The following is a 24,423-nucleotide window of genomic DNA, read 5'->3' on the forward strand; positions in this document are numbered from 1 at the left end:
AACTGTGAAATAGCCATGACAGAGGATGTTTGCATCGTGTTAAGAACTGCTCCTTTGGTGGTCAAAGAAGTGCAATTGCAGGGGGTTGAGTCAGCGGATAGGAGAGGATGTGTGAGTGTGAGTGTGAGTGTGAGTGTGTGTGTGTGTGTGTGTGTGTGTGTGTGTGTTCATGGGTACATGTGATTGTGTCCATGTCTGCCCGTGTGTGTGTGTGTGTGTGTGTGTGTGTGTGTGTGTGTGTGTGTGTGTGTGTGTGTGTGTGTGTGTGTGTGTGTGTGCGTGTGTGTGTGTGTGTGTGTGTGTGTGTGTGTGATCTCACCTGCAGCTGTGCAGCACTCTCTCCAGTTTGAACTCTGTGAGGTATTGGATGGTGGGGCCCAGGCAGCAGATCACTGGGCGCTCCAGAGTGTGGTAGGAGACAGGGCCTGAAGAATGACACAAATGAATGACGACTAAATTACACACACACACGCACGCAGTCACGCACACACACACAAACGCACACAAGCACACACGCTCGCACGCACACACACACACATTTATTCACGGACACAATCAATAACATGTATACAGACACACACACACACACACACACACGCAGAGATTGAATGACATTTCTTTTTGTTGTGTCTTTTATTGTACAGCACAGGACACAAAGCACGTAAAACAAAAGCATGTTTACACTAAAGAAAGCCAAAATCATTTGCGTCAGACTCGGTGAAATTAGGTATCTGAGCTGTGATGAACGCCTCGTGTGTCCCTACAAAAGGCTCTGTGGCAACGTGAGCTCTTAAAGCATTTCCCTCGCCAGCAGTGTTACAACAGAAGGGATGTAAAAATACGTCTTCGATGGCGCTCTTTGACGCAAAAGCCTGTTACCTGCACACAAGGACACAAGCACTCAGCACAACAGACACACACACACACACACACACACACACACACACACACACACACACACACACACACACACACACACACACACACACACACACACACACACACACACACACACACACACACACACACACACACACACACACACACACACACACACACACACACACACACACACACACACACACACAATGTGCTAGGGGAAAAGAGGATGTCACTTAACGTGTTAGAGGTCGTTGTGTTGTTATGTGGAGCAAGTGCGCCGGCTGTAACCACCGTGCGTACCGAAGCCTTAACGAACAATTAATCGCAGGAAATTAGCACCTGGACTGAAAATAGCAGCGTGGTGCAGGAAGTTGTCAGCTGTGAGATATCAATGTGTTCGCACACAATATGATGAAGAGCACTGTACCTGTGGAGCCTGTGTTTTCATGCTGTGATTGTGCAAACCATCAGAGAGGAGGCAATGAATGGGGGGGAGAGAGTATTGCGATGGGAGGATGGAAGCAATTACGATGGCGGATGCCAGAATGAGAATTGTCAGACAAACGGACAGACTGTTCAAATGTTTGAACAGCACAGAGGACTCACTCAACTACTTGGGAGAGGGGAGAGGCTTCAGTAGTATTTGACTTGCTGTTGTACCTCGAATAATATATGCAGTAACAATATTAAAATATGCAACAATACATATAACAATTAAATGATAATTAAATTGTGATATGACTGAGATAATTATCATTATAAGTTCTTATCGATTATGAGTGTCATGCTACCACATACATCCACAGTCATCTAGCTCATAAGTCTGCATCATGTTGTATTAAGGATTTTAATATGGGGGAAGGGGAGGTGTAAATGTATTTAAAGTACTGAAGTGTGATGCTACATGCAGTACACTATCTCATACACCACATTGTTTTAATCATTTGGCAACACTTTATAATTAAATGGACGCATAAAAAGCATTATAAAGACTTCGTAAATAATGACGAACAAACATTAACAAATGTTTTTGATCACTTACTAAGTTTTACTAATGCTTTATAAAATATCTACAAATGATATGTTCAAGATTTTACAAACCTTATGAGAGAACTTATTATTCATTTAATTTTTTTTTTTAATGTTTGATAGCTACATAACTAAACATTTATCAGTCATTAACAGAAATGTCTTAATTTAATATTTACTAAGTCTTTACAATGCTTTTTATGGATCCCTTATTATAAAGTGTCAATGATTTTAATTTGTGGAGAAGGGGGGTTCTTTTTGGGGGCGCTGTGGCGGAGGGTGCTAAGCCCCCCACAATTGGGCTTGCTTGCCCATGGGGAGCCCGGTTCGAGTCCGGACGGGGTCATTTCCCAGCCCTACCCCATATCTCTCCACACTCACATCCTGTGACACCTTCACTGTCCTATCCGAAATAAAGGCCCAAAAAGCCCATAAAAATATTTTTTTTAAAAACGGTCTGCGTCAGGAAATGTAACGTCACAGTATCCTTGTTGCTCTTTTGTACGCCAACGTCTGAGTGAGCGAATGAAAGAGTGCAGCGAGTGCGCACAACAAGGAAAGTCTGAATTCCTTAAAACTCGCAGCAGGCTGACATTTAGGGACGGACGGGCTGTCGGTAGACAAAAAACGCCCATTTTGGTAGACAAAAAGGCCAGTCAGTCAAGCTCAGATCCCGGCAGTGACGTGCGGTCTGGTCCATCAAGCTGACGTAGAAAGAAAAAGGACGGGGCCGTATTGATCGCCGGCCATCCATTCTACCAGGAAATGATTTTTCAATTACACAGCGCAAGCCCACACACACTGACCCCTGTCAGGACAGACAAATAACATCGCTGAGCCCAGCCGAGACGAAGACACAGCGGCGGCTGGATGATGCACAGGTAGGGAAGGGAGGAGGGAGGGAGCAGACGAGCAGACGTCCAAACGCAGAACGCACAGGTATGTACGTCAGACACATGCACGCACACACACACGCATGCACGCACGGACACACTCACACAGGTATGGAGGGGGAAGGCAGACATTCAAACACAGAACGCACAGGCATGTACACACACACGTACGCACGCGCACAGGCATGGGGGAAGGCAGACATCCAAACGCAGAATGCACAGGCATGTACACACACACGTACGCACGCGCACGCACACGCACACAGGCATGGGGGAAGGCAGACATCCGAACGCAGGACACACAGGCATGTACACACACACACACACACACACACACACACACACACACACACACACACACACACACACACACACACACACACACACACACACACACACACACACACACACACACACACACACACACACACACACACACACACACACACACACACACACACACACAGGTAGGGCCCTAAATTAACACCAGCCAATCGGCCAAACGCTGGTGAAATTTGGCTGGTTGAAAAGAACAACTTACTAGCCATTTTGACCCATTAATGAGTGTGTGTTTGGCTAGTAATATTGACATCTACTAGCCATTTTGGCTGGTGATGAAAAAAGTTAATTTAGAGCCCTGCACACAGGTATGGTGGGGAAGGCAGACATTCAAACGCAAAGCACACAGACATTCAAACACACGCACACAGATAGGGTGGGGAAAGGCAGTCATCAGACCACACTGTTTCATTAGCACGCAAACATGCATTTCTGCACGCACACACACACGCACACACACACACACACTCACACACACACACACACACACACACACACACACACACACACACACACACACACACACACACACACACACACACACACACACACACACACACACACACACACGCACAAACACACAGTGGGGAAAGCCAGACATCAGAGCACTTTCATTAACACACACACATTCACACACTTGGAGACAAACTCACAAACATGCGCGCACACAGTCCTGACAGGAATACATATTACCATCATGAGACAAACAGATCGACAAGATAAACCTTTACCTCTCCCTCATTAATGCACCAGAGTCCACACACATCCATCTCTCTCACTTTTGGTGTCTCACACACTCACACACACACACTCGCGCGCGCAGACACACACACGCGCGCGCAGACACACACACACACACACACACACACGTACAAGCACACACACACAAACAAACACACACACGAACATGCACACACACACACACGCGCACACACACACACACACACACACACACACACACGCGCATAAATGTAGATACTCAGGACCTTCAGGATGGAATTAAGTACCCTTTTCCTGCTCGTCCTGGCTGTGTTTGCCGTCTCTCACAGAGACACGGACGCGCACACGTACACACACACGCACACACACACACAAATGTAGATACTCAGGACACTCCGGTTGGAATTAAGTACCCTTTTCCTGGTTGTCCGGCCTCTGGTGCGATGGGTCTGAATAGAAGTCCTTCACCGTGCTCAAGGCTGTGTCGTACTCAAAATGGGAGCTCTCCCGACGCTCAATGCGGAGTCGGTCATCTTCCTGAACACTGGACAGGGAGAGGGCAAAGGTCAAGAGGGGCCGAGGCCAAGAGAGAGAGAGAGAGAGAGAGAGAGAGAGAGAGAGAGAGAGATAGAGATAGAGATAGAGATAGAGATAGAGATAGAGATAGAGATAGAGATAGAGATAGAGAGAGAGAGAGAGAGAGAGAGAGAGGTCATATCATTAATTCAAATGTTATTTAGAGCACTCAACATTTCCTACCGTAAAAGCTTTCTTTCGCGATAACACTGGAGTAAAAAGTAAACAAAGAATCCCCCCCTTTTTTAAAAAGGTTTTTGTCCCCGGGGAGTTGTAACAAATTATTTTGTTTCCCGACAAACCAAAGCGCAAACAGGAGGGAAGCCTCCCTTCCAAATGAGTTGTGACAGACCTGAGTGGCTCAGCCAGAGCTAACAGACTGACTAATCAGAGATGATGTGTCTCCCAGTTGCAGACAGAGCTACTACATTAGTGTTTCTCAATGGGGACTCTACAGACCACAAGGGGACATTAAAGATTTTGGTAACACTTTATAATAATGTCTGCTTATAAAGGTTTTTTTTTTTTTTTTCGTGGGGGGGTGGATAGCTGAAAGGGGGCACTCAAGCACATATGGAAAAATTCCCATTTTGTAGAAAGTTGAGGCATATGCTATATTTGAGCAGGCTTTTATTATTTAAACACAAAATAAGTTATAGCCTAATAGTGCTTTCATAGAATGGGACAGTAGAATGAGGGTTGGGTGTTGGTATGGTAGATGCTAACATGGGGCGCGTGGGAAAGCTTACGATGTGGTCAGGTGGGTGTTGGTTCCAAAAATCTGAGAGCCACAGACTGTACTAGATATTAGCTTGGTGAATCAGTCATCTATCATACTAGGGGTGTAAATCACAGCTTCAACGACGATACGATTCGATATCGATTTCTCAAGGCAGCGATTCAATTATTTTCGATACAAAAGAATGCCCCATGATACAACACCATTTGATTCGATTTTTTCCAATTACCTTTCCACTTCTAGTATGTTGCACAATTAACAGCCAGGGCATGGGGCAGCGATTCAATTATTTTCAATACTTTACAATGTCCCACAACACAATTTGATTTGATAGTGGGCCGTAGGATTGATGCAGCCATACAAATTGATTACTAGTTACACCCCCTACATCATACTACTGTTTTTGTGCTTTCACTGACAATGGCTACCTCAGGTAGAATCTTAACATGGCCAATCAATGAAAAGAGGAGTGTGCTTGAAAAAAAAAAGACGCGTGATGTTGTATTACACTTTGCCCTGATGGCTAATAAGGTTAAGGAGTTGCTTATTTGCCAAGGTGCTTGCTCCTCGAGTTGGGCACCTAAAATGCTGTGATTCTAGTTCTCCATTATGGTGTTACATAACTGAAACACAGTGTCTTGTTTACATCTTTTCATCTGTCAAAAACTTTCAAGGAAAGCATGTGGACGACATTTTTAAATGCAGCCTTTCAATAATATTGGAAGCTCATTGTACTGGTCTGTGTAAAAATGCACAGGTACAGTACAGCGAGAAGATATAGAGAGAAAACATCTTGCATGTCACATGCCAGGCAGATGTGCTTTGACAATAAACACACAAGAGGAAGCGAGAGAGACAGAAAGCAGAGAGAGAGAGAGAGAGAGAGAGAGAGAGAGAGAGAGAGAGAGAGAGAGAGAGAGAGAGAGAGAGAGAGAGAGAGAGAGAGAGAGAGAGAATAGAATGAAAGAAAGAAAGAGCGCGAGTGAGAGAGAGAGAGAGAGAGAGAGGAGAGATGAGGGAGAGAATAGATGAGAAGCACATTTCCTACTCTCCGCTACCATCATCATTCCATTCACTTTCGCTCTCCTCCTCCTCCTCTTCATTTAGACCTCACAACCATTTCAAGGACTCAGGCTCTCTTTGTGGCCTCTGTGCTGTTGCCCGGGCAACAGCTGCAAGCAAGGTGCTGACAGCTTGGGCTGGGCCTGGGAAAAAGTCATCTGAAAGGACCCCCACTCCCCAATACATACAATGTCAATAGGACCCAATTGTGGGGCCTCCTTCTCCCTGGACCCAGGACAACTGAGCCCTTTTGTCCCTCAAACTGTCGGCTTCCCTGCCGACAAGCACGTGGCTTCTGTGAGTGTGCGAACGATCGAGTGAGCGTGCCGTCGCGATGCCTTCCTCCCTTTTCTCCTCCACACAAACACGCGGAGCCGTCTGTCAATCAAGTCAGTCTAACACCCCCCAAAGGTTTTGGAAAAAGCCAGCAAACACCTCTGTGGCATCTTTCTATGATGTATAGCCTTATAATACGGTTGGAGACACACTAGAGACTGGGAAGAAGCACTACACACAGTACAACACACACACACACACACATGCACTACACACAGTACAACACAGATACATGCACAACACACATGCACAACACACAGTACAACACACACACATGCACTACACACAGTACAACACACACACATGCACTACACACATGCAAAACACACATGCACAACACACAGTACAACACACACACATGCACAACACACAGTACAACACACAGTACAACACACAGTACAACACACATGCAAAACACACATGCACAACACACAGTACAACACACAGTACAACACACACACATGCACAACACACAGTACAACACACAGTACAACACACAGTACAACACACATAAACACACATAAACACACATAAACACACATAAACACACATAAACACACACACACACACACACACACACACACACACACACACACACACACACACACACACATCTTTGGATTAAAAAACATCTAAAGCGCTACAATCCAACATGACTGATCAGGAGATACTAAGCCCAGGTTGAAAGACACTTGCACTAATCTAAAGAGCCACACACACACATTCACATCCATGCATGCAGGTATACTGTGGACCGACCAAATACTATTCAGCAAAGGGAATAACAATATAATAATACAGTCCTATTCCAAATATAGGGTAAAAAAAATAAATTACAAGATCTGTAGTAAAATATTTCTTATCTGTGGCCCTACCTTGGTGCTAACCGGTAGGGCACTCGTCTACTATTCGAGTCCCGGCCCGGGTCCTTTGCAGGCCCTTCCCTGGCTCTCTCTTGAAAAGCTCAGAAAAACCTGTAAATATACATATATACTTTTTGTATCTGTAATAAAATAAAGGCACAACTCATAGGATAGGGCAAGGTGATGACTGGTCTTCTGGGGAGTGACTGCCATTAGATTGCCATTCCGCTGAAAAAACAAACAAAAAAACACTCTCGTGGCAAAAGCTACTAATGACCACAGATAATAATATTCAATTAAATCAGGCATAAATAATTCACTCCACAGCGGCCAGCTGAAGCCTTGCACTGAGCAACCGTAAATGTCAACCAATAACTGGAACCCAAAAAAATCTTAATGCATGGCTAGCTCATTAAAAAGGGGGGGCTTAAAAAAATCGCATAACCAATAGGCCATTCTCTCAGACAGTAGGAGGGTAGAAACAAAACAAACCCGACGCCAAACAACAACAACAACAACAGCAATGCCATGGCCAGACGCGTTGCTCTTAACAACCCGACGTGTTCACAGCTCCGAAAAGTACCGATGCGGGAACAAGCGCTCCCCGAAGGCCTTTGTTGTCACGGCGCCTCGGGGATGGCCAGGCGGGGAGAGGGAAAGGTCGTCTCCATCGCAGGACTGATGCAACTAATAAAGAAATCTGCTGCAGGGGATGGGGGACGGGGGAGGTGAGGGCGAGGAGGGCGGCGATCAATACCTAAGGACATTAGATGACGGCTCTCACAGTGTTGGGTCACTGAGGAGCGGGGTGGTGACGAGTCCGACCGAGCGTCACGGTGATTGAGGGGAGCCAGGGGGCACTGGGGGTTCTGGGGGTGGGGGAGTGGGAGCTTGGGTGGAGTAGGGGGGCGTGTGGGGGGTGTCGGGTGGGAGCAACAGGTTGGGCTTGGATAGATGGTACCCTGGGCTAATATCAAAGCTTCAGACCTTTTACGGGAAACTGAGAGAGGGTGAGGGGGAGGGAGGGACGGAGAGAGAGTGTAGAGAGGGAGAGTGAGGTACAGAGAGGTAGAGAGAAAGAGACAGAGAGAGAGGCAGAGAGGGAGAGAGAGAGACAGAGAGAGAGACAGAATACATTTTAGAAGAGCAAAAGAGCAAAAAAAAGCCAGAGAGTGACAGATATAGAAAAGAACAGAAAGAAATAGAAAGGGGAAGAGGGTGAGAGAGCAAAGGAATAGAGAATGAGAGCGACCCAGGTGAAAAAGTGGTTCAATTTAGTACAATAAAAGCACAACTGAAGTGTACTTAGCATGTTAAAAGCGCACTCACACTTTTTGTGCTAAGAAAAAGTATGTTTACAATATGCTTATTTAAAATGTACTTAAAATTAGATGTAATTAAGTTGCTCTCAAAGAAAGTACACTTTGTGAACCATACATAAAGTGCACTTAGAAGATGTTTGGCTAAAGTGTATTTAGAGGAATATACTAATAGTGTTCTAATAGTGAACTTACTAAAAGTGTATTTTTTAATAACATATTGCAATTGCACTTTTTTTAAGTGCACTTTGATTATACTTCACCCAAGTGACTTAGAAGTGTGATTTTCTATAGTGCGCTTTAAAGTAAATCACTTTAACATATTGGAAGTATACTTTTTCTAAGTGCACCATGATTGTGCTTCATCCAAATACAGTCCCAGGAAAAAGTTTGTACACCCTTTGAAATTTCTTGCCTTTCTGTCAAAATTGGTCATAAAACATGGTCTGATCTTCCCGGAAATCACAAGAAGGAACAACCAGAGTCTGCTTTAACTAATTCAACCCAAACATTTACAAGTTTTAATATTTTCATTGGCCATAAGATGTAAACATTCACAGGACAGCAAGGCATAAGTAAGTACACCCTTGCATTCAATAGGTTTTAACCCTAAATTAGTCGCAATAACCTCAACCAGATGTTTCCTGTAGTTGCAGATCAGATTAACAAAACAATCTGGATGTATCTGGTCTCCCTCTTCTTTAGAAAACTGCCTCTCGCCAGCAAGGTTTGTGGGATGTCTGGAGTGCATAGCTTTCTTGACTTCATGCCATATAATCTCAATTGTTTTTTGTCAGGGCTTTGACTGGGCTATTCCAGAAAGTGTATTTCATTATTATGAAGCCATTCTAAAGTCGATTTGCTTCTAAAGTATGGGTTGTTGTCACATTTCAGCACCCATCCTCTTGTGTGCTTCAACTGTGTGACAGACTACCTCACTTTTTTCTGTAAAATATCTCGATAAACTTCTGAGTTCATTGTTCCACTATTAATAGCAAACTGTCAAGGGCCTGGGGCAGCAAGGTAGCCGCATATAATGATGCTCCCGCCACCATACTCAAAGGTGGAGATGATGTTTTGGTAAAGGTGTGGTTCTCCAGTTCTTCTCCAAACATGACAATGTTGGTTCCTGTGAAGAATTCAATTTTGGCTTCAACTTTGGTTTACAGAGTATTTAGCAGTAATTCTGTGAAGCATGCTTTTTTCGCAAACCTCAAAGGTGCAGCAATATTTTTTTTGACGGAAACCCCACTATTTTTAGATTGGCAGAATGAATCCCATTTTTAGCTATTCTTGGTTACATCTCCTCTTCTGAGTATGGTGGCGGGAGCATCATTATATGTGGCTACCTTGCTGCCTCAGGCCCTTGACAGTTTGCTATTATCAGTGGAACAATGAACTCAAGTTTATTGTGATATTTTACAGAAAAAACGTGAGGAAGTCTGTCACACAGTTGAAGCACACAAGAGTATGGGTCCTGAAATGTGACAACAACCCATACTTTAGAAGCAAAATGACTTTAGAATGGCTTCATAATAATGAAATACACATTCTGAAATAGCCCAGTCAAAGCCCTGACAAAAAACAATTGAGATTATATGGCATGAAGTCAAGAAAGCTATGCACTCCAGACATCCCACAAACCTTGCTGACGAGAGGCAATTCTCTAAAGAAGAGGGAGACAAGATACAAACAGATTGTTTTGTTAATCTGATCTGCAACTACAGGACAAGTCTGGTTGATGATATTGCAACTAACTGAGGGTTAAAACCTACTTAATGCAAGGGTGTACTTACTTATGCCCTGCTCTCCTGTGAATGTTATGGCCTTATGAACAATACAAATATGATAACATGTAAATGTTTGGGTGTAATTAATTAAAGCAGACTCTGATTGTTCCTTCTTGAGATTTCGGGGAAGATCAGACCATGTTTTATGATCAATTTTGACAGAAATGTACGAAATTTCAAAGGGTGTACAAACTTTGTCCTGGGACTGTATATTCAAAGTGTGCTTACACAAAGTGCATTTACCCATCATGCATCATCATGCATGTACCATCATGTAATGCACTTCTTGGAGCTCAATTTCTCAAACAGAAAGCCATTGACCTCTAAGGAATATCTTTGGTTTGCATGAAAATATTACTCATTGTTATATTCTGCGTTTATTGTAGGAGTTTTAAAATTTTAAAGTGGTACACAAAAAATGACCATGTTCCCACCGTCATTATGATGGTCACGTATATGTTCTGGTATATATAGGCTCACACTTCCCATGACATCATGGTGAGAGGTAAGTTGGAACTAGTTGTTCAAACAAAGAATCAAGGGTCACCATTAGTGATCAATTCAAATGATCAATTGCAGGAAGGTGGAACAAGAATGAATTAAAGTGAAATGTGTATCTGAAATCTCTGTAACAATGCAATGATTGTAAATGTCAGTCGTGCTTGGCATGCATACAGTATCACTACTGTGACATGTGGCTGTGTGTGATGTACAAGCTCTGAGGACCAGCATGGATTGTACTATTACATTTATATTATTTCATGTACTTGGGAGTGTACTTTAAATATACTTCAAGCATACCTGTTATATATTTACAATACTTAATATGATATACTTTTTACAGACTTAAAATGTTCCAATGTAGTCCAAAGAAGCATGAAGTTAATATACTTTTATTGTACTTCTAGTAACAATAAAATGTTCCTGCTGTTGTTTCAAAAGTATGCTTGTAGTGCACTTAAAGTTGTCCAAAAGCGGTGCCAATTTAGCATCCTCAGTGTGCTGCAAGTGTGCTGAAGTACTGCTTTAGTAGTGCTTCAGCGCACTAATAGTGCAATGAAGCGCACTTTAAATCGCCGAAAATAGTACACTTTGTACTAAGTACGGTCAAAAAAAGTACACTTTAAGTATATGGGTTTTTCACCTGGGGAGATAGAGAGGGAGTGTGTGGATCTTACGGGAAAGAGAACTATAATCAATGTCAATATACCAGGCTAACACTGACCAATAAAGTATTCCAGCAACCAATTCATTTAGCATTTAACATCAACTAACTACACTGGAGCCACATTGACAAACTGTCGGTAACGTGCGTAGCATGAAAAACAACAACGGCTTTCAATTTCAAAACCTTACATCAATCTAAAACTTGGCTGAAAGTTTTCTGGCTTGTTACAAGTTGTTTACTTGACGGGACCTGGAGCACAATGAAAAAATGTATGCTTTCCTTAACTATCCTAATAATCAAAGATGATTCTTTGATGACTTGATGACTTTTTTGACAGTTGCCGTATGCAGATATACAGGTACACTGAGTAAATGAGTGATATGTGGATTTGTGCAATGTGTGCTATGCGTCCATGATGCTGGACACATACATTTCCCTCTAACAACAGAAATGCCCCCCTAGCCCCCTGGCCCAGCCAACGCTAGATGCACCATTCATACCGCGTCAGTGAGATGCATTTAATGTTATTGTGTGCATTTGCTGGAGTGTGTACCGTATATGACTAGCTGTGTTTTTAGTGCCCCCTGCTGATGACACTTACACAGCTAAGGGGCGGACAAGCACAGAGAGATGGATGGGCAGACAGGGTCATAACAATACCTGGTCCCATGGAAGACAACAAGGGGGTACAAAGGGGTCGGCTGTCCTGGGCCCAGGGGGATGGAGGGCCCAGAATTGGGCTCTCATTACAGTTGGGTTAGGGGGCCTTTCGGATAAATGTATCCTGTGCCCAGCCAAGAGAACCCCTGCCTTTACCCAACTACCTTGCCCCTCCGGAAGGCCAGGTAATTATCTGGAAAAACGTTGAAAAAATGTGAGAGCCAAACACAAAAGAGTTGCACTCCAAGACAAGGTCACATGCTTAGAGGAAACATTCCTTTTCTTTTTAAAAGGTGAGCGATTCATTGAAGGCAACATTGGTGTCCAATTAGTGGACTTGGACTTCGATCCTTAAACCTTCCCCTCTACTTCACTCTACTTCACTCCACAGTTGAACCTGGTGCTCTCTGTGTGTCTCGTAACCTTCTGTGCAGTCTCGGAGTCTTCTCTGTGGGGAGCTAAGCAACCGTGAAAGGGGACCTGTTGCCTGGAGGCTCTCGCTGCTCACCGATCCTTCCTGACCTCCCACAACAGAAAAATAGCACATCGTCAGACATGCCATTAAAGTCTGCTGGTGTGGCACGCTCTTCAAATGAGGAATAGATATTTTCAAGTTAGAATAGGTAGTTTCAAGCAATGTTTTGGGGGAGGTTTTATTCATCATTCCCTTTTCCATCCTTTCATCATTTCCCTCCTGCAATCTCTGAAACAAGTGCAAATATTTCATTTCACTCAAAAATGAGTGTTATTTAACCCATTCAGAAGAGTAGATGTGTGCACATCCCACCCGATGGGCTAGGTGCAGGACAATGAGAGCAAATCCAAGCGAAAAAGAAATGAAGTCTGCGACACTGCTTGTCTACTGTGAATTATTTAATGGAGCGCAACGTTTCGACCTTCAGGTCTTCATCAGGCAAAAAGTCGACAAGCAGTGTTGTTTTCACTTGTTATTTAACCCATATCATTGATTTCAATCCCATCATGCAAGTGGTGGGCGCAAAACACAATGGCATGGAAGCATGACTTCAAATGTGCATTTGATGTATGCATTTTATGTGAGGTAGACTACGCTGGTGATGCAGTGTGGGTGTGTGCGTGCGTGCGTGCGTGCGTGCATGCCTACATGCGTGCGTGCACGTGTACAGGACCATGCTAACCCCCCAGGCACTACACTTCACAGGTGCCCCCTTTATGGAAAATATTAGTAAAGCTTGTGTCAAGCAGTGCCCCCTCACTGGTGGTAAATAGTTGGTGCCCCCATGGGTAGTATGCACGATGGCCCTTATGGATTATTTGGCCATGGGGTGGAAGGTATTGGTACCAAGGCATTCAATTTGTCAACCGGTAGAACCAAATTTACTTCATACATTAAGTTGGGACACTCGGCCGCCATATTGGCGACGCCTTCAGGGTGCTATTTCGCGATTAGTAAGACCAGATCTGAGAGTCAACGAGAAACATAAATGGGGTACAGGACGGGGGGGAACCTAACGGTTGTGAAAACCATATGGTTGAAACCGCTGTGAAAAGTTGATCAATCTAGAATGTCTAGTTGTGTCATGTGAGTCAAAACAAAGCTTTTTCAGCCACTTTCCTCAGGGTTTTTTTGACAGAGCGCAGGCGCAGTAGTTCCATGACAGCACGGGAGCGACAGCTTTTCACAACTACGCATGCGCAACAATTCACGACATGCCGATGCAGCCAGATGATTGGATCAATGACAGCGCAACTCAGCAGGCAATTGGCAATTTGTTGCCAAAAAGGCGAGAGATGTGCAGGTAGACGGCATATTTGCGTTACGAATCTTCACTGTTCATTTTCTATGGACCCTTACAACAGTGACCTGTCTCCTTACCCTGTCTCTGGTAGAGCCCTATGCCTCCCAGCCTTAGTTCTCAAAGCATATCCAGTGCACTAACTGGCGTATTTGGCAGGAAGCATCCTCTATGCCTTTTGAAGCAGAAATCAATGGCCTGGCCTGCTACAAAGTACATTTAGTCACAGAGCACAACCACAGCTCTATGGTCTTTATGGAGCTCAATCGTTCTCTCTTTCCTTCGCTTGCTTTACCATCCTGTTTCACACACACACATGAGAGAGAGCGAGAGAGAGATAGAGATAGAGAGAGAGATAGAGAGATACAGAGAGAGAGAGAAAGAAAGAGTTTTTTTCATTTATTTAAGTCCTAGGAAGAAAACAGCAAACCCTCAATCGTTCTCGCTTTCCTTTGCTTGCTTTACTTTGAGAGAGAGAAAGAGAAAGAGAAAGAGAGAGAGAGAGAGAGAGAGAGAGAGAGAGAGAGAGAGAGAGAGAGAGAGAGAGAGAGAGAGAGAAAGAGAAAGAAAGAACGAAAGAGCTTTTTTATGTATTTAAGCCCTAGGAAGAAAACGGCAAACCCTCTTCCAGACTCTCTCCCGAGACTAGACACCTAGCGTGCTCCCACGCTGTCCTCACCAAACAAGACAAAAACAATTTATTCAATCAGAAAATGTGCGAAGTATGCTAAATGTCTTTTTCTGTCACAGGAAAAACCCAAAAATGCAAACAAACATGACCTTTTGTTTCCTGCCCAGCCCACGATGCTTCAGACAGATACAGTATCTCCAGTCGACAATAGAGAGTGGCTTAGGCAGCACACACCTTAACTGTGGGCGCACACCTTGACTGTGGGAACTACACCAGTGCAATGCAGCACAGTCAAATGTACAGGAACTGAAGCGGTCTCGGATGCTTCATCAAGTCTCAAGACGGTTTATCATCATCATCATCATCATCATCATCATCATACATCAGGGTTTGCCCTAGCACTTTATGGTTAAGTTGTCCATCTTGACAAGAAACAATCGACAAGGTCCCCTGAAAAGATAAAGATTTTGTACTCTGAATGTAATTTCACAGCTTACTTTAAAAAATATATAAGCTATTTATTTTGGGGGGGATTTCAAAGCATATTTAATATGAAACTGCACATCATCGCCACAATGAAGATAGTCACGTCATACATGTACGTGTATGTCTGATACAGGCCTAGGCCCCCATCCACCTTGGCTGACAAAAGATATGTGGGAAACACTATTTGCAGAATGAATCTACACATTTAAGGCCACGATGGTGTGGAGATATCAAAAGTAAAACGTGTTCTATTAAATGTAAGGGCAAGGGGGAGGGTATTTAACCCATTGATGCTGGATGTTGTGTTGTGCAACATTGGCCCTGGCGCCCGGAGCTGCATTACGCAACATTCAGGCTCATGAGATTTCAGACAACTTCATTAAAAATCTTTGTTTGTTTAAGATGAATGAACACATTCTAATGAAAGATGATGGTCTTGGATATTGCATATTGCATGTTTTTATGTAATTCAGAGGCTGAGATATTTAGGTTTTTATTAGCCTGGAAAACCAACGCCAACTGCTGGACGCATTCAGCACTCTTAGGTGCCTTAGACCGGTGTTTCTCAACTGGTGGGTCGCGACCCAAAAGTGGGTCGCGGAGGGGTCATGGGTGGGTCGCAGAGCCTTGGTGTAAAAAAAAACGTAATTCTAAAAAAGAAAAAATCCAACTTGTCCTGCAACAATTTACAAATTTTATTTTGATAGGCTAGTGAACTCCATGTCATCTGTCGTTATAGATACAATTTGAATGTTTATGCGAGATAGATAGCGTACAACCAGTCATTCGAGTATTACATTTGAGAATTGCATTGAATTGACTTGAACGCTAAAAAAAATGGGTCGCGACCGAATGAGAGTGGAAAATGGTGGGTCCCAAGACTGTTCCAGTTGAGAACCACTGCCTTAGACATCAAGGTTAAAGGTGCACTGTGTAGGATGGTGGCCAGAGTAGGTATTGCAACAATGTTGCTCATTAACACTGTGCTGTCTACTGCCAAATTAGATTCTTTTCATGAATATTTGCAAAATAATGAATATTCATCACTAGCATGACAAAAGTGCAGTAAGTTTTGCAGCTAAAAATGTATATTTCTGGAAATTCAAAATGGCGGACAATGGAGAAGATTCCCCCTTTTCATGTGAGTTTCAGAGTTTCTCTTGACTGCTGAGACACAGTCATGGTGCAGTGGTGAGGAAATGAGAGCCAGATCTGCAGAGATAATTGCAGTGGCCTTTTTAAACGCTTAACGGGGGTTCAAATGACTGTGCGATGATTTGCGGATGTAATATGCCCAAACCTGAAACGGTGCCCTTTTCCAAAGCCATTCAAGGGTTAAATTGAATCAGGATGCTCCGCTAGTGTATAACAGAGAATGTGCTGCAACGGCAAAAGGGGGTGGTACACTACACACACACTACACACACACACACACACACAAACACACACACACACACACACACACACACACACACACACACACACACACACACACACACACACACACACACACACACACACACACAAAATCAACACATAACATCCTCAATTCCCAAGTCAGGAGAAGGGGGAAGACTACAAGCGATTAAACCAAAAGCCCTGGCAAGGAGTACAGATTTTGTGCCGCGGAGGATGAAAGATGGGACAATATGAAACAGGGGAAATCAGATCAGCCAGGGGACTTCACACAAACAACTGAGGGAGAGATAATTCGTCAAACAACCTGGACGCATGAGGAACGAGATGGAGGGAGGGAGGGAGGGAGAAGGAGAGAGAGAGAGAGAGCGCGCGCGAGAGAGAGAGAGAGAGAGAGAGAGAGAAAGCGAAACAGAGAGACAGCGAAACAAAGAAACAAAGAAACAGATTGAGAGAGAGGGAAGGAAGCATAGGGAAAGATGCAAGAGAGTGACAAAGAGAGAGGAGAGAAGAGAAAGGGAGAGAGATAGAGAGATGAAAAAAGAGTGAGCAATAGGAAGGGAACAGTGAAGGAGAAAGAAATGAAAAGAGGATAGGGAAATGGGGCAGAGAGAGAGAGAGAGAGAGAGAGAGAGAGAGAGACAGAGAGAGAGACAGAGAGACAGAGAGTGAGAGAGAGAGAGAGAGAGCGAGCAATGGAGAGCAACATCAGTCATCTCGTGGTGCTAATCTACGCTCCTCCTCATCAGTCATCCAACAGCGGATGGAGATGATGGCAAATTAACAGGCCTCTTCCCCTCTCCAAATCACACAAATCACACCATACACGCCTAATTAGGCCTCCCTCCCTGTCGCTCGCTCTCTCTCTCTCTCTCTCTCTCTCTCTCTCTCTCTCTCTCTCTCTCTCCTTCAGCACCATCATACACACACGTACACACACAAACGTACGTGTCACACACATACGTGCACGCTGCACACACATGCACACACTTATGTACGCTGCACACACACACACGCGCACACACACACACACACACACACACACACACACACACACACACACACACACACACACACACACACACACACACACACACACACACACACACACACACACACACACACACACACACACACACACACACACACACACACACACACAAACATTTACATGCACACACGTGTCCATTCACAACGCAAACACAAAGGCACATGTATGCAAGTGAATGCACGCAGATTCAGCATAACCACATGGTCACTTATATTCACAAGATATGCATTTGCATGTACATACACACAGGCAAACTCAAATTCACACCTGAACCTAATCACAGAGAGACAAGACATACAAACACAATAAAAAATACATATAATCCCCAGAGAACCGATACTACAGTCGCTGTTTTCAGCTGTGAAGCTCATTTACTGAATAGAAGCTGCAGTATAATCATTAATGACCATACAGAATAGTCTGGTATGTAAATGGCAAAACAAACATAAAATATGGGGCAAAATTAATGACATTTCATAATAAATGTATTTCCATATGTGAAAGGCTCCCCTAGGAGCGTAGCTATGCATGGACCAAGGAAGTAGAGCAATTATGTAATGCTTCATGAAAGAATAGTTAAAAGTAAAAATGCTGAAAATTGTCACTGAAAAGTGCTACGTACTGTACATAGAGTGTGAATTCATGCTTTTCCAGTGCAATAAGCATCAAAGTACATGAAGCATGAAAAATACAGACTGGACTAGTTCGAAGATACATGCTAAAGAAACTTGGCCTATCCAGTCACCTCTGACTGCCAGGGGTATATCCCTGAAAAAGTTAACACACAAAGCTACTACCATTTTAACCATCAGAGCCATCAACCTATTAAAAAGTATTACTACGTAAGATTTGGTGCAAATCTATCCCCCTGTTCAGCATATTTGAAAGTGCTGGCATCCAAAATGTAATCAGCTCCTGTAACAAGTCTAGCGTTTGTACACAAGATTTGGTGCAAATCCGACCACCCATTCAAAAATGATCACACCAACCATCTTGAAAGTGCATTCATTTCATGAACCTAATAGGGAGTGTGAGAATACAAGGTTTAGTGCAAATCCGTTCAAAAGCATCTTGAAAGCCTTGCCCTCCAAAATCTAATCAATTTATGTCCCCATCATAGAACATTAGCCGTCAAAATGTGGTGCAATTCCATCTACCTTCTCAAAGGTTATCACTAAAACACGAAATGTCTGTGGCAACAGCACTGGCAAATACTACATATTTATGCCCCATCTTTCCCAACATTGTTGGGAAGAGTTAAAGCTACACTTTTGGGAGTTACACATGGCAGCAGTCTTCTATCGGAAAAGCACACAGTCATACAACTCCATACAAGCCATATAAGTAAAAGAAAGACAAAGCTACTGCTGAAAAATAATAATTTCGATGGCCTTTCAGCACTAAATCCTGAAAAAAATCCAAATGCAGTTTTGGTCAGAAAACCGCTTCATGGAACTCAGAGGACGCATGAGCCGCTGCAGTAAAGGTAAGGCCAGGTCGCTGTTTTAATTAAAGGGGCTTAAGAGCCCCCTGTGGCCGAGCAGAGAAGAGAAGAGTTCAGCTCACACATTAACCTTCCATCCCCTCCTCTCCCCTCCCCTCCCCTCCCCTCCCCTCCACTCCACACCCTCCAAATGGTATCAGCACCGGTGCCATTACTTGTGCACCGGTGTCTTGTCGACATGAGCCAACTGTGGAGCTACTAAAGAGCTGCAGTACAGCCCCTAGGCCGGGCTAGGTGTGTGGGTTTTGACCATGTAAAGAACGTATTACGTAGTAGCTCCTCTTGACGAAACAACACATCCCCTCCAAATGGTACTAGCACTGTTGCCATTACTATCCAACGGTGTGTCTTGACGATATGAGCTCATCTTGACGAAGCAGCGCATCTCAACAGAAACCTGGTTCCAGTGCTACGTGTTCTGTCAGGGTGAGCTAGCAATATGGTAGGTTTTTAATATGGCTCAAACCCAAACCCAAATAACCCAAATAAAAAAAAACTAAATCTTAAGCACTAGTGGCATATGGACATATGGACATAGGCATATGGACTTAACCTTCACTGGCCCTTCGCCTGCCCCTTCTCCCCACCTGCCCCTTCAACCCCCCCCCCAACCTTGGGTTCCTTGAAAGGCGCTATATAAAACCAAGTTATTATTATTAGTGGAGCTGCTGTAGCTCATTGCACTGGTTTGGTAGCAAAGCTCGACGGTTTGAACACAACATCGAAACAGCAGTCCGACTCTCGCATTGATCTCCAGCTCCTGACCCAGCTCTGCGCTGCCGTGGGCAGTTCCTTTGAAGGTTTGGCGGCTGTGTGAGTACAAGCGGTTCTCCAGGGAAATCTAAAGACAATAACCTCTGTCCTGTCCAGTCCTCTCTCTCTCTCTCTCTCTCTCTCTCTCTCTCTCTCTCTCTCTCTCTCTCTCTCTCCTGCTCTCCACCTTCTCTCTCTTCTCTCTCTCTCTCCTCCCTCTCTCTCTTCTCTCTCCCTCTCCTCCCTCTCTCTCTTCTCTCTATCTCTTCTCTCTCTCTCTCTCTCTCTCTCTCTCTCTCTCTCTCTCTCGCTCTCGCTCTCGCTCTCTCTCTCTCCCTCAAGGGGGAACACACAACACAAACTCAGAGAGTGAAAACTTCCCACCAACTGAGATGTCAACCTAGTTTACTCGCCGCTCGAGGAACAACAGGGAGAGAACGAAGACAAAAAGGGAGAATAAAGTTCTGTCTAGGAGTGTGTAAATCACAGCTTCCATGACGATATGATACAGTATCGATCTCTTACAGCAGGGATTTGATTATTTTCAATACTTAAGAATTCCCCACAATACAATACGATTCGATTTGATTTTACGCTATGGAGCAAGGGCATTGGACAGGGGCAGGCGATTTGGTTATTTTCGATACTTAAAGAATGCCCCACGATACGATTTGATTAAATCACCGGCCGTAGGATCAATGCATCGATACATATCGATTATTAATTACACCCCTAGTTCTGGCATCAGCCCACTGTGCAATGGCAGACATGGAAGCACTTGAGGCCTTCTGATCTGAAGGGCCTCACTGGGAATCAAATTAAATGAAAAACTCAAATTAGAAAGCTCCTTCAAGCAGCAATAACACACAAATACTTATTAACTGTAAATACGCATTTACTGTACATGTAGACTTATGTCAGTTATGAGGGAATTGTTTGCATTACATTACTCAACAAAAGGCAAGGATAACAGTCGTGAGGAGTTCTTTTCAAATACTGCACAGTAGCCTATGTCTAAGTGTGGTGCTCTGAGAGGGGAGCAAGACTCAGCGATTGCCATGTTGCCTCATTCACTTAGCCCAGTGTAATAAGCATAGTATTACATATACAGAGCATGTGTATTGTGGCCATCAATTTGCCTTTGGCTATTTTGCAACGTGGTTTCACAGTTGAAACGCATACAGGGTTTCTCAATGAGGTGCCGTTTCCCAGGGGGCATTGAGAACAGACAACTGTATGTGAAATTTGTAGAGCTGGGCAACAGCTTTCAACCAATATCAAAACCATCTCTTATAGTGCCCTACCTATTAATTCATACTTTCTTAGTCCGTTTCTCCCTTAACCCATTGTGTCCTGGAGACACATAAACAGGTTTTTCAGGATTTTGAGATTTTAGCTGTTTTATTAACTATGTGGTTATGTTAGAGCTGAATGAACACATTACAATGCAAGGGGAGGGTCTTGGCTTTCAAATGTAACTCATTTCATGTTTGTATGTGCTTCGGAGGCTGAGATATTTAGGATTTAATAGGAAGAGGGCACCCTCTCCCAAAAAGGGCTTAGGACAAAATGGGTTAATATTGGTGTCAGAACACAAAAAAGTGGTGTCGCGTCATTCACCCTGGTATGTTTTGTTCCTTATCGCCCAGTCCAAACTGGGGTTGTGAGGCTTATTCCTAAAAGCAGGTTCAGTTACTTGCCTGTATAGTAAACTCTGAACAAGCCGTAAATCTGGTAATATACTGCAAGTGACCCATGACTCTGTTTTGATTGAGGGATGAAACTTTGTCTCTTCTAATAGATGATCTCTCTCTCTCTCTCTCTCTCTCTCTCTCTCTCTCTCTCTCTCTCTCTCTCTCTCTCTCTCTCTCTCTCTCTCTCTCTCTCTCTCTCTCTCTCTCTCTCTCTCTCTCTCTCTCTCTGGGGTAGTCACTAATCCATCTACGGTAGGAATATGCCCCAGTGCCCGCCCCCACTGAGTGCAAGTTGTCAACAGCATACAACTCCACTGTAAGTCAGCCATTTCTAGAGCTGTAATGGCACCTCTGACTCGACAGCCAAACACACACACACACACACACACACACACACACACACACACACACACACACACACACACACACACACACACACACACACACACACACACACACACACACACACACACACACACACACACACGTCACGTTTGTGGAGTGAGTGTGGCCCTCCCTGTCTCATGTAGTCTACTAGTCATTAGGGCTGTGTAACGATACATTCAACTCACGATTCGGCTCATATCACAATTTTTGACCTACAGTTCGATACACACCACGATCTCACAATTGCCAACATTATAAAATAAAATGATGAATAAAAACTATGATAGTTTATAGGCAGAATAGGTTACAAAAGGCTACTAATAATTGTTTAAAAATTGCAATATTATAATGATGATTTGAAGCTTGGAAGCAATATCACTTCATATCATGTGGTTGCTTTCTGGCCCGATGGGTAACAAAAATTTGAAAGAGTGTATCACGATACTGCCTCCTTGTATCGAGATACACAGAGTCATGACACTGTATCTCGGTTCGATATAATATCTTTACAGCCCTACTAGTCATGCCTAGTAGTGAAACACCACCACCACCACGAGACCCTGTGTTCTGTCAAGATCAGCTACATCTTCTAGTTAAGCAACCAATACACATGGCAAACCACTGCCAATGAACAGGCACTGTTAACACAGCTCAAACCCTTTGGGGCAGTGCTGAAGTGTGTTGTAATGGCTTGGTATTGGGCAGTCATGGGTAAGCGGTTAGGGCGTCAGACCCACCAGGTGGGTGCCATTGGGGGCTGCCCCCTTGCACGGGTGAGACATAAATGCAATTTTGTTGTTGACAGTGTGCTGCGGACGGAGTACTGAGTACTGTGTCACATGGCAATGAGAGTTGGAGCTTCCCAGTCTCCCAGTCCCAGCTTTCACTTCACTCATCACCTCATTGTACAGTAGCTCCGCTCGACACGTAGCTCATTTCGACACATCATCACAGAGGCCATCGCTCCCTTGCACTGCGCGCGAGGAAAACAGCACTAATTAGGTGAGCGAGCGCGAGTGCGACCCAACTGCACTGTTCAATGGGGAACGTCATTAATGCATAATGAGTCCATCTGTTGGCCACGAGCTGAACGCCTGCGCGCTAAATCAAACCGCGCTTCTGGGACAGCTCTGATGCTGCGCTGATGCCGCCGCAGAGGAACGATGTCCAAGGCGGGAAATTTCCTCGACATTTCATTTGCAACTCTAATTAGAAACAGGAGAGTTGGGGAACTCAGTTGTAAAATACATGCAGAGGCAGAGGCAGAGGCAGACGCTCATGCCATGGAGGAGTCATAGTGGACATGGACTCTCTTGTCTTCTCCCGTTTATTGCACAGTTTGAGAAACTCAGTGCAAAATGCAGGCACAGAGCATTCAGTGTAACACACAGAGAGGCACCGTCTATCATGGAACCATGGTGAAATCTGAAAATGGGTTTTCTTTTGTTCTCCCTCAGAGTTTGTCTTAATCATCTCATTTTCTTGCCAAAGAAAGTTCTGAACATAGTCACACGTTTCCACCAAAAACTTAAATCAAAAATTAAATCATTAAGACTTACAAGTTATTGTATGTATTTATTATCAAAATGTGCCAATTTCTCACACCTTTATCTGACAGTCAACCACCCCTAAGGGTCTATTTTCAGTTGTATGTTTGAGGTATTAGCAAGCTTTTACTGACCCCTAGTGGTGAAAACCTGGCAGTAAAGTGCAAATGATGAAGTAGTAATGCAGAAGTGTAGCCAGGCCAGACCAGAGCCGTCTAATAAGAGAGTTGTGTCAACCGGGGACCAGGAAGTCGGTTGGTGATGTGATTCACGTAGATTAAAATATTTCTAAACAGCAACTTTCTGTTCACTGGAGACTAACACAGAACCATTACATATAAAACTAGAATGGGCACTCGGTAGAGCGCAAACCTTCGCCTACGCCACTTATTTTTTTCTGGCCATCTTCAGAGTGTGGGGCGTAACTTTCTCCAAATTTTGGTGTTAGTTTCATTTAAATCGGACCGGAATATCGTAATATTACATATTTGGCCCAGTCTTGACCTCTTATTCAATTCCGCATGCACACGTTGTTCTGGCATATAGTGCTTGGCAAAGAAAAACGTTTTTGACCTTTTCGTGACCTTGACCTTGACCTTTGACCCAATCACTCCCAAAAAGTAATCGATTGTTCCTTGGGTCATGACCAATCATCCCAGTAAATTTCATAAAAATCGGCTGAATTTACGTTTTTGACCTTTTCGTGACCTTTGACCTTTGATCCAATCACTCCCAAAAAGTAATCGATTGTTCCTTGGGTCATGACCAATCATCCCAGTAAATTTCATAAAAATCGGCTCAAT

General features: G+C 43.9%; 1 protein-coding gene across 1 annotated transcript in view; it reads right to left on the reverse strand.

Moving 5' to 3' along the window:
* msh3 (mutS homolog 3 (E. coli)) overlaps positions 1–24,423 on the reverse strand; it is a 91,042-nt gene that overhangs the window by 58,014 nt on the left and 8,605 nt on the right. The window contains exons 9-10 of the mRNA XM_063193709.1: positions 4,277–4,407; positions 320–425 (exon numbers count right to left, since the gene is read on the reverse strand). Of these exons, the coding sequence (XP_063049779.1) occupies positions 320–425; positions 4,277–4,407 (237 nt within the window). The remainder of the gene's footprint in view (positions 1–319; positions 426–4,276; positions 4,408–24,423) is intronic.

This window comes from Engraulis encrasicolus, chromosome 3, assembly GCF_034702125.1.
Source record: "Engraulis encrasicolus isolate BLACKSEA-1 chromosome 3, IST_EnEncr_1.0, whole genome shotgun sequence".
Taxonomy (NCBI): Eukaryota; Metazoa; Chordata; class Actinopteri; order Clupeiformes; family Engraulidae; genus Engraulis; species Engraulis encrasicolus.